General features: G+C 45.3%; 1 protein-coding gene across 4 annotated transcripts; it reads right to left on the bottom strand.

Moving 5' to 3' along the window:
- Positions 1-316: 316 nt before the first annotated feature.
- Positions 317-4931, bottom strand: LOC119291279 (metal transporter Nramp2). Of its 4 annotated transcripts, none has more exons than XM_037570012.1 (5): positions 4102-4931; positions 2625-2761; positions 1881-2533; positions 1183-1443; positions 317-509 (listed from the first exon to the last, which is right to left on the bottom strand). In XM_037570012.1, the coding sequence occupies exons 1-4, from the start codon at positions 4674-4676 to the stop codon at positions 1237-1239; spliced, it is 1572 nt and encodes a 523-aa protein (XP_037425909.1). In that variant the 5' UTR covers positions 4677-4931; the 3' UTR covers positions 317-509; positions 1183-1236. The 4 variants fall into 4 exon arrangements, with proteins under 4 accessions (XP_037425909.1, XP_037425906.1, XP_037425907.1 ...); XM_037570009.1 differs by lacking the exon at positions 317-509 and adding an exon at positions 515-829 and having other exon boundaries at positions 914-1443; positions 4102-4928; XM_037570010.1 differs by lacking the exon at positions 317-509 and adding an exon at positions 515-829 and having other exon boundaries at positions 933-1443; positions 4102-4928.
- Between the last annotated feature and the right edge of the window lie 6723 nt (positions 4932-11654).

The raw sequence follows: 11654 nt of genomic DNA, 5'->3' as shown, positions 1-11654 counted from the left end.
TTTGAAAGAGAAGAGGGAAATGGGGATGTTGTGCCCCCGACGGACGGGACAGGGGAGGACAAGGGCGGGCGTCGCGCGTGTTCGTGCCTCGTCCATTCTCACGCGAACCCGGCCCAAATTTGGGCCAGAAATGTGTCGTGGACAAAGAGAATGTTTGCGTCGGTGCATTTTCTATCCGTGTCGAACCAAACGGACAGGGATGGACCAAATGCAGTCATGCGTTGGAGTTGGCCTTAGTCGCATCACTTCATGGAGGGGTCTACCGGATTCCACTCCGTCAACCATCCTCCAAAAAAGGGGAAGAGATAAACAAAACTATCTACCATTTATCACCTCAAGTATGCTGGTGTTGGTGTTGGTTTAGCCCAATCCTAAAGGGGAAGCCTGCTAATCCACAAATACAGTTATACAACAACTGATATACAATATAGACCTCTCCCCCGGAGCTAATACAAATAGGCAGCCGTACAGGTTGTACACTGGGGAGCAGCTTTCTTCCAATATTGTCTTTTTCGAAAAGGGGCGCTTTATTACTTAAAAGATTTAAGCATTACACCCGGCCTCTGCATGACTAAGCTGCACACAGCCAAATAAGATCCTCTCACACAAAATAAAAATAGAAAGGCGAATTACAACGAAACATGTAGAGTCCGTATAACGCCTAATATGGAGGGGGGCCAATCCTTAGATCATGCTGCCACCCATGTTGGGTAAAAGTATCCCTTGCCGTAGCCTTCAATCGTGTACACACCTCCGTAAACAGGCCTCGATTCTCCACGCGTTGTAGAGAGGACCATAAACGAAGAGTCCCGGTACATCTGTAGATAACCTGCAACAGAGAAGTACTTTTATCGTTAAAAACCTTATCATTTCTACATAGCCAAAGCGACCAAATAATGGCAAGCGCTCCCACCCTGAGAAGAGTTCTAAACCTGTGATCAATCCCATGTAACCAGTTGCCAAATACATTAGCAACACTACAGGGAGGATACAAGCCAGAAGCTATTTGGATGACTGACCATATAGAACGAGCCAATTTGCATTGAAAGAATAAATGTTTTATTGTCTCCTCATGGTGACAAAATACACATTGCGAGCTTCCATGCCAATTCCTCTTAATAAGGTTATCTTTAGTAAGAATGACTCCGCGACGAAGATACCATGCCAATTCCAATATTGTCTATCCACTTCCATTCATCTTCTTCATCATGGAGATGAAATGACGAACACTCTTTCTCATGTGCTCTTTGAGACTGATGAGCGAAGGCGGGAATACAGTGTGGTGTTCCTCAGGATGAGGTAGATGATGAAAGCGAGGTAAACAGCCAGCACGACGCACAAGCTTGAACGAACGACTGCGCCCCGCACTTCATTGGTGTAGAAGGACAGTATGAGGTATCCGTTGATGAGCATCAGAAAGATTGTGACAATCCAACTTATCACCTAAAAAAGAGCACAAAACAAGTTAGCATAGTAAACGAGGGACGGACAGTGTTACCAATTCTGCAACGTTGCATTATCACCGCCCGCCAAAAACATATATCTTCATGATTTCTCATCTGAGTACAGTTTCATCATCAAACATATAATTGTGAACTAAATAAACAAAAAAACTGGTCGAGAATCTTCCGAAGTTCGAAAATATTGAGTGGATACAGCCGTAGGTGCCTAAGTAAAATCGGGATCTGAAATTAAGGGGTCTCTGCTTGGTAATTATGGGATTAAAAGCTTTTTAGTCCTTTCAGACGAATAACACAATCTTATGCAGAGACACGACCAACAACTCATACAGCAGCAAATGTAACACCTGAAGAACCAGTTATGTTCACAGCTAGCATGAAAACTATAAATTTTATGGCTAACAGTCGAAGTTAACTTACTTTGGTGATAGGACCGACCACGAATGACCCCATGAGCTGCTCACTCGAAACAAGGGTGATGAGAGGAATTAGTGCAAATGGAATCTGAATGGACTGAAGAACATTGAGCGACTCATTCAGAACGTCCATGGTAGGATCTTCAGTGTCAAAAAATAAAGCCACAATCATAGTCGGAATAATGGCAAAGCTTCGAGTGATCACTGCTCGTAACCACTTCTTCAATCGAAGATTAAGGAAACCTCCCATGACGAATTGGCCTGCATATGTGCCAGTGATCGTGCTGCTCTGTCCAGACGCTAACAACCCAATAGCCCAGATATAGAGGACAGGAAACAGGACAGTTCCATATTTCTCCTGTAAGTACTGGCCAGCATTCTCAAGACCTATGTTATCAGCTTTATCGGATCCATAAAATCCTTTAGCGAATACCGTTGTAACGCAGATGTTAATAAAGAAAGAGACGATGAGAGCAAGAATCGACTCAATGTTGTAATAGTACACTGCTTCTTGAACGCGTGATTTCTTTTTTGTGTCAATCTTCCTGGACTGCACTAGCGCTGAGTGCAAGAAAACATTATGGGGCATAATGATGCAACCCACAATTCCAACCGCCTGCTTGATGGTCTTTGAGCTCAGCTTTGGAACCACCAAACCTAATTATGAAAAATATTGAATAAGTTCTTCTACGTCTCAAGAGTGCATCAGAAAGAAAAGCATCTGCCAACATATCAGACCAAGAATTACCGATCAGAAGCTCCTTTCCACTAGGCTTTGTTTCACCAAACATGATCGCAAATGATATAGCCATGGTTGCAATCAAGACGCCGAAAAACGCCTCCAATTTTCTCACACCATAGTTCTCCAGGAATAGAAAGATGAAGCTGGCATGAAAAACATGTCAAATGAGCCAAAATATAGCAATATACTGTATATAAGTTTGCCGAAAAGTTCTTCGCCATAAAAGGAAAGAGGCAGTTGGAGGTACATAAACAAAGCTGATGTCAAAATCAGACAAGGATTGAAGAAGACCACCATAGCAGACAAAGGATAAACAGAAACTTTTGTCTAATCATTATCTACCCTTATATTTTTGGCAGGACTCCTCCAAACAATTATTTCATCATTTTTTGTTCCTTCCGTTGCTATCAATCTCATCTCCCAAAAAACCAAAACATTGTGGCAGTTAGTGATTCAGAATAAGCAGTAGTAGAATTGTACGGATAATAGACAAGAACACATTTACATATTTTAATCTCTGTAACAACTACAAGTCTCTGACCAAAGAGAAACATAACAGGAGGTACTAAACCGAACAATAAACATGCAGTGCCGCCTGAGCCACACAAGATTATACTAATAATTATTAAGAGAGTGAAAGCCACAACTGGAACAAAAGGTCACAAACATTCTGCAACCTTTGGACATGGTGAAGTTGTGATATCGACAAAGGTAACAGAACTCCTTTGTCTGCATGTTTCTCTAGCACAGACTGTTTTTGTTTTTGTGCCGATGTTCAAAAAAAAAAAAAGAGCAACCAAAGCGTGCAAACAACAACAGCTTCGTTCGATTAGCACGGAGCAGGGAAGCCCCTCTAGCCCAAAAATGCTTTTATATTTGTGTGGCAATTTTCAGCCACCGGATGATGCCCCAAAAGTTACTAGTATGAACTTCTGTGCAGCAAACCAACAAGAGGAAGCAAACAAGGAGCAGTCACACTCGGGATCGATTCCCTGCAAGCACAGCACAGCAAAAACACGCTGGATGTATTGTTTATTACCCAACAAACAATAGCAAACAAGATGGAACGAAACGAATCCAAGGACAAGCAGGAGAGGGGAAGAAACGGAAGCAGAATCAGTTTATGCAAAAGAGAGGCATCGAATATCTTCAGATGCCATCGCTGCGCAAATCTACCAACCACACGGTTTTCGATTCGAAACCAGGAAAAGAACAAGAGTAAATCGAAGGTCCAAGTTTACTAATCAGAAGAAAGTAACGTTATTTCTGTCAGTGAAAGGAACCCCTGAACCAACTTATTCGCGAGCTCTGGTCTCGGCACAACTCCAAAAAGATAAGAACAGAGCGGCTCGATTTGCAACCAACCAACCAACTAGAGGCCGCCAAAATCTTATGCAGTTTGAGTTCGGTGGCAAGAGGAAAAGAACAGAAGGGGGGCCGTAATTTGATTCCCGGCAGGAGCAGGAGCAGGAAGCAAACTGACCAGTCGAAGGCGGTGATGACGACGCCGCCCCAGAGCGGCACGATGCCCCCGGAGAGGATCTTGATGGCAATCGCGCTGCCGATGACCTCCTGAATGTCAGCGCCGACGAGCGCGAGCTCCGTCATGACCCAAAGCGCGCGCGTGGCCCAGGGCGGGTACTCCTCGCGGCAGAGCTCGGCGAGGTGCTTCCCGGTGACGACCCCGAGGCGCGCGGAGAGCAGCTGCACGAGCGCGCCCATGACCGTGGCCCAGAGCAGCAGCCAGAGGAGCTGGTACCCGGCGGCGGCGCCCGCCTGCAGGTCCCCCTCGAGGTTGCCCGGGTCGAGGAAGCCGATGCACATGAGGAAGCCCGGCCCCGTGAAGCGCCAGAGCTTCCGCCAGGAGAAGGCCGGGCGCCCGCGCGGTGCGCCGGGGTCGCCGTCGTCGTCGGGCTCCGAGTCGGAGATGGAGATGGAGACCTTGTCGTCCGAGTCGTACGCGCGCTCCTCGTACTCGTCGTGGGAGGAGGAGGCGGAGGCGGAGGCGGAGGCGCCCCCGCCGGGGAGCAGGCTCTCGGCGAGGTCGCGGGACGCCATGGGAGCGGAGGAGGATGCGTGCGCGAGTGGAGAGTGGGTTGAGGGGCTAGTGTGTCGGGGGATGGGAGTTCCTCTAACTCCTTCGTGAAATCAGGACTGGTTTTTGTTGGAACGAATTTATAGCTCCATTTCCTAATCCAACATTAACTGCCTTTTTGCACGTCCGGCATCAATCAATCAAAAAAATAAAATGAGAATACTGCGATAAAGATCTACTGTATCTGTCTCCTCCTTTTGAACGAAACTCGGAAAAATCCAGAAGAGTCGCCATGGAGTAAAGTTGCTTCAAGCAACGCCCCGGAGAAAATCGCACCGTATATTTTGGTGTGGAGTGCTGGAGTTTGTTTGTGGACACGATGCACGGCGGTTGTGCGTAACAGAATGTGGCATCGACTAAAGTATTACCCCCGCGTCGTTGACATTGGGACTATTGGAGGTACAGTTTTATTTTATTTTTCAGTTAGAGATCAGGTTGGGTCATCAGTCGAGCTTAACTCGAGAGTCATGCACGAACTTATCTTTATCGTTTGATTACGGTCCTGTTTGATTCATAAGTTTTAAGACTTTTTTTAGTCCCAACTAAAAAGTCGCTAATCCCTAAAAAAATCCCTATCTGTTTGGTTCATGCGACTAAACATGGACTAAAAGACCATATTACAACTAAAAGTCTTAAAAAAAAACTCTCACTCAGGGTTTTCTTTCATAAGTCCCAAATTTCACTTTGAGTCCCTATAAGTTCCTCCTGTTTGGCTTAGATGGGACTAAAAGGGACTTTTTTAAGTCCCTACACTAATAAGTCCATGTAAACAAACACCTCCGTAGGAATGTGACTCCGAGGTGACCTCAACCATCTAGGATGTTCAATCACCCAAGAATAACAAGATCCGTAAGGTATTAGTGGGTGAAATCAAATTTCTCTTGGTGGAATTAGATTGGGGCCCTCTCAACCAAACCCTACAAAATCAACAAGTTTGATTAGCTAGTAAGAGAGATCGGGAGAAAATGAAGCTTTGAGCAACAATAAAGTTTGGGGAGGAAGAGGTAGGTCCTCTTGCGGCCCCTTTATATAGTGAGAAAGATTCCAACTGTTATGTTACCTTGTTCTCATCCCGCACTAAGCGGTACTACCGATTGGGCGGTAGTACGCATAAAGTAGTGCAATGGCACGAGACCACAAGGCGGTAGTGCTGCCGGAGCGGTACTACCGCTTGCCCCGACGGTAATGCCGTTGGGTTTGCAGCTCAGAGTACTAAGGAAGTGGGGCAGGACAGATGGGGCGTGGCAGTCCCGCAAAAGTGGTACTGCCGCTCGAACTGAGCGGTACTGACGCTTACAAGCAGTAGTGCCGCTCACCCACTGCCACTCTACAACCGCTAAGAGTGCACCGAATCCTGGTGAGGATCGGTAGTGCGCGGGGCGGTACTACTGTTTGTAAGCGGTACTACCGCTTGTAAGCGGCACTATCGCTCGTACTACCAACCCACTACCGTGCAACCCGACACGAAAAATCAAGTCCCCAGAAGCAGCGGTACTACACACGGCACTAGACCGCGGTACTGCCGCTAACAAGCGGTACTACCGCTCGCCTGAGCAGTACTACCATTTGAGGCCTTCAGGATCTATGCACAGGGAACGGAGGAGCAACTCCGTCGATGCGGGAAAAGAACAGGGGCGCATATGAGAATGTGCACGTGATGATTTCACCCAAACATTTCCGAAGCAGACCCCCTCTTAATAGTATGGTTCTCCTACGACTCAAGTCCACCGAAAAAGAAACGCAGGAAAATATCAGTCTTCACTTGTAAAACTCCTAGGGGCTTGAATCGTCTTTTGTCATATAATAGAATATCTAAAATGCTCAATGCACACCATTAATTCGCAAAAACATGTTATCAATCACCAAAACCACTAAGGGAGAAATATGCCCTAACAAAAAGTTTACGGGAGTTTGCCATCCGTCTAGCCAGTCAAAAGGCATCACTTACTGCTCTCTCCTCTTCATCTGAATGACGGAAAGAAGGTGATTAGCATGCAAGTGTATGGCGGAAGCTTGCTAGAGCCACTAATCATATGCTTCATTTGGCTGAAGCCACTAATCAGCATACACCGCAATGAAGGTCGGAAGGTGATTAGCATGCAAGCATATGGCGAAAGGTTGCTAGAGCCACTAATCATATGTTTCATTTGGTTGAAGCCACTAATCAGCGTACGTTCAAACGGAAAGAAGATGATTAGTGTGGCGGAAGGTTGCTAAAGCCACTAACGATGTGCTTCATTTGGCGGAAGCCACTAATCAGTGTACTTCATCTTTGGGCGAAACCGACGCCTTCTGACATGATCTGCGAGTTCTTTAATTCTGGCTACGGCAAGGAGAAGGTGGCTGCAACCGTAGAGGAGGTGCTACCTGCGGACGACCCGACAACTCAGAGGAGAAGACGGTGATGGTCCGGCGGGTCATTTTTTGGAGGACGGCCGCGTCGGCGATTAGGCCATGGAAGGGCCCCCTCCCCAAGGTATGTATGCCTAAACTCACCCTATTCGACATGGTTCGGCCGGAGTCTTGGACCTTGGTCGTTGGGAAGAAGAAGGGTCGCCAGGCGGCGGCCGGACGGGCGCCGACAGCGCCGGTGATGTTCACTCCGGAGATCACAGGGACTGGGATTGGCAAAGCCAGAGCGATGTGTTTGAATTCTCTCCTGGGCGTGGATGGGCTAACGGAAACACATGGGCTGGCTTTGGCTGGGTATATGGCCCAGTGCAAGACACCGAACAATGGGTCGGAAACATCTGGGTATATGGCCTGGTCTGATCTGGTCGAACCAGTTTTGACGACTCTGACTAAAACTAGATCGATCGAGGCTTCAGCCGATCGTTCTGTTCGCGTTTCTGTTGAGGGTGCTGCTAGGGTTTGGCGGATTTCTTCGTCGGGTTTCCCTACACGCGGTGGTCGAGCACGGCGAGTCCCGGTGGAGACCACGGCTGGCAGGGGAGATGGTTCCCAGCCACCTCTGCGGCTCCCGGTGCGTGATAACCCACAATTATAGCGGATCGCAATAGTTTTCGAGGGTAGAATATTCAACCCAAATTTATAGATTTGACACGAGGGGAGCCAAAGAATATTTAAAGGTATTAGCAGCTGAGTTGTCAATTCAACCACACCTTTAGATCAATTATCTGCAGCAAAGTGCTTAGTAGAAGAGTAATATGATAGTTTTGATAATGGTAGCAGCAACAACAGTAACGGTAACAGTGGTAGCAGTGATTTTGTAGCAGTAGCAACAGTAGTAACTTAGCAAGACCAATATAAGGTAAATTCGTAGGCATTGGATCGATGACTCATTGGATGATATTCATCATGAGACAGTTATAACCTAGGGCGATACGACACTAGCTCCAGTCCATAAATATAATGTAGGCATGTATTCCGTAAATAGTCATACGTGCTTATGGAAAGAACTTGCATGACATCTTTTGTCCTACCCTCCCGTGGCAGCGGGGTCCTATTGGAAACTAAGGGATATCAAGGCCTCCTTTTAATAGAGAACCGGAACAAAGCATTAACACACGGTGAATACATGAACTCCTCAAACTACGGTCATTACCGGGAGTGGTCCCGGCTATTGTCACTCTGGGGGTGCCGGATCATAACACGTAGTAGGTGACTATAACTTGCAAGATCGGATCTAGAACATGGATATAATGGTGATAACATAAACGGTTCAGATCTGAAATCATGGCACCCAGGACCAAAGTGACAAGCATTAAGCATGGAAAAGTCATGGCAACATCAATCTCAGAACATAATGGATACTGGGGATCAGGCCCTAACAAAACTAACTCAATTACTGATGAATCACATCCAACTCCTCACTGACCAGCGAGCCTATGAAGGAATTACTCACTCCCGGTGGAGAGCATCATGGAATTGGCGATGGAGATGTGTTGGTGATGACGAAGATCGAAGATCCCCCTCCCCGGAGCCCCAAACGGACTCCAGCTCTGGCCTCCCGGTGAAGAACAGGAGACGGCTGTGGCTCCGTCTCATGAAACATGATAATTCTTTCTCCCTCGATTTTTTCTAGAAATATGTGATTTTATAGCGTTGGTTTCAGGGTCATCGGGGCCACCAGGTGGGGACAACCCACCGGGGCGCGCCTGGGGGGCAGGCGCGCCGTGGTGGGTTGTGCCCACCCAGGTGCCCCCCTCAGGTGTCTCTTGGCTCCAGAAATTCTCTTTATTGATATAAAAAATCCTCGCAAAGTCTCGTTCCATTTCGAGAACTTTTATTTCTGCACAAAAACAACACCATGGTAGTTTTGCTGAAAACAGCGTCAGTCCGGGGTTAGTTTCATTCAAATCATGCAAATTAGAGTCCAAAACAAGAGGGAAAACGTTAGGAAAAGTAGATACGACGGAGACGTATCAACTCCCCCAAGCTTAAACCTTTGCTTGTCCTCGAGCAATTCAGTTGATAAACTGAAAGTGAAAAACAAAAACTTTTACAAACTCTTTTGCTCTTGTTTCATAAATAAGCTTAAACAGCACCCAAGTTTTCAGCAAAGATTATAATTAACCATGTCGACAGTAACTCTTAAAAAATATATTAACTCATACAATGACATTGTCAACTAGAGAGCAATAATAAGATATCTCAAACAGCAACACATTGTCGAAACAACCATGATACAATATGACAATGGTGGTATCTCGCTAGCCCTTTCTGAGACCGCAAAACATAAATGCATAGCACCCCCCAAGTTCAAGCAGCGACTAAACATTGTAATTCATGGTCGAAAAGATCCAGTCATGATGCCCCCAACATTAGCTACACACAATGCATCAGCATGACAACAGTGCTCTTAGGTTCTGGCGCTTATTTGAGAAGGTGATGACACAACATAAAAGTAAATGGATAGTCCCTTCACAGAGGGAAGCAGTGATTTGGAGAGGTGCCAGAGCTCAAGTTTTTAAAACATAGGTAAATGAAATTTTGAGACATGCACCCTTCTCATTTACTTCACGACTATCAGTTATCAATATCTTCCATGCTAAACACGCTAGTGGCGGTTCCCAAGCGGAAAAGTAAAGGTTATGACTCCATTCGCAGTTTTTGTTTGATTATTTGAGAGGTCAATTCTTTTTGCAGTTTGGGACCGGGCATCCCTATTACCGCCCTTTTCTCGTGCGATGGCGAGTGAATAAACACTCAACCTGAGAATAACCCGCTTAGCATGGTAGATACCGACTACCTCCTATCATTCCATGAAAATCCAGGCGCACACAAAGGATATTTATTTGAAGTTTTTAGAGATGGCACATACAAATTTACTTAGGACGGCAGGGTAATACCGCATATATGTAGATATGGTGGACTCATTTGGAATAAGTTGGGTTTCAGGTTTTTGATGTACAAGCAGAGTTCCCACTTAGTACAAGAGAAGGCTAGCAAATAGGTTGAGAAGCGGCCAGCTAGAGAGCAACAACGGTCATGAACATGCATTATGCATAAGTAACATTGGATACTAGCATGAGTAGGATATGAACACCGTGAACATAAATATCATAGATGCTATGTTGGTTTTGATTCAACTACATGCATGAACATGTGCCAAGTCAAGCCACTCGAACATTCAGAGGAGGATACCATATCATCATACTACATCACAATCATTTTAACGCAATGTTGATACCCAAAATAAGTCATTATTCACTCCTAGCTACTTATGCATGGCATGAGAAACTATAATCTCTAATTGTCATTGCAAACACGTTTGATCATAATAGGTTGAATCATGGATACTAGGTTAAACATATTTACAAAAACAGAACAAGTCGAGTTCATACCCGTTTCTCTCTGCCACGGTCAGTTCATCTAATATCGTCATTATTGCCTTTCACTTGTATGACCGAATGATTTGAAAATAATAATAGTGCAAGAGTGTCGTGGACTAAGCTATAATCTGCAGACATTTTATTCAAAAGGAGAAGACAAGGTAATATGGGCTCTTTGTTAGATCAATAATGCAACTGAGAGCCACTCAACATTGTCATCGTGGTCTTCTCCTCGGTATGACTCAGTGCAAAGAAAAGAAATTCAGAGAAACACACTGAAATATTTTTGGAGTTTTTGGTTTTTATAAACAAACAAATGAAAAGAGAAAAGCAAAAACGAGAAAAATTATTTACACGGGAAAGCTCCCAACAAGTAAAAGAAAAACAAGGAAATCTTTTTGGGTTTTCTTTTTAGTGTTGCAACAATTTAAACTAGGAAGAAAAAACAAAAATAAGTGAAATATATTTTTGGATTTTCTCAAAGTTTTTCAAACACACAAGAAGAAAGCGAGAAAATAAATTTAACATGGATGATACAATGAAAAGTGTGAACACCGACAACTGGAATGAAATGTGTGAACATGAATGTAATGTCGGTGGGAATACCTACTCCCCCAAGCTTAGGCTTTTGACCTAATTTGGTAATCACCAGTCGTAGAAACCGTGAGGTCCAATGTTGAAGTGTTGGGGAGCAGGCACCATAGGGTCCCACCGCTGAGGCTCCTCCTGTGCCGCAGCCAGGTTGTTCCGGTAAGCGACAATGTCCTCAGGCATAATCATGTATTTGCCCTTGGCAATATGATCAAACAAAGCAGGTGCAGGCAAGGGAATAATATCACGAGTTTTCTCACTGAAAACTAAGTTGTAAGGCATATCAGTATTAGGGTAATCAGCAGCAATAAACTAGTGGTCCTCCATAGCTGCTCTATCTAGGTAAGCTCTGGGCAAATGATGATCATGCTGGCATATCTGCACATTGAAGTGAGTCACCAAGCGAGTAGCGTAAATGTCCCCATGTATTTTACCCTTGGATCTATTAAGGTGAAGGCGATGTGCCACAATAGCTCCCAAGCTATAGGTGTTGTCGCCATAAAGTGTGCGACGCAAAACAGCAAAGTCTGGGGCGCTAAGTGCACCTACCTTCTC

This window comes from Triticum dicoccoides, chromosome 4B (assembly GCF_002162155.2).
Source record: "Triticum dicoccoides isolate Atlit2015 ecotype Zavitan chromosome 4B, WEW_v2.0, whole genome shotgun sequence".
NCBI classification, from domain to species: Eukaryota; Viridiplantae; Streptophyta; class Magnoliopsida; order Poales; family Poaceae; genus Triticum; species Triticum dicoccoides.
This window is presented reverse-complemented; position numbering and strand designations above follow the sequence as displayed.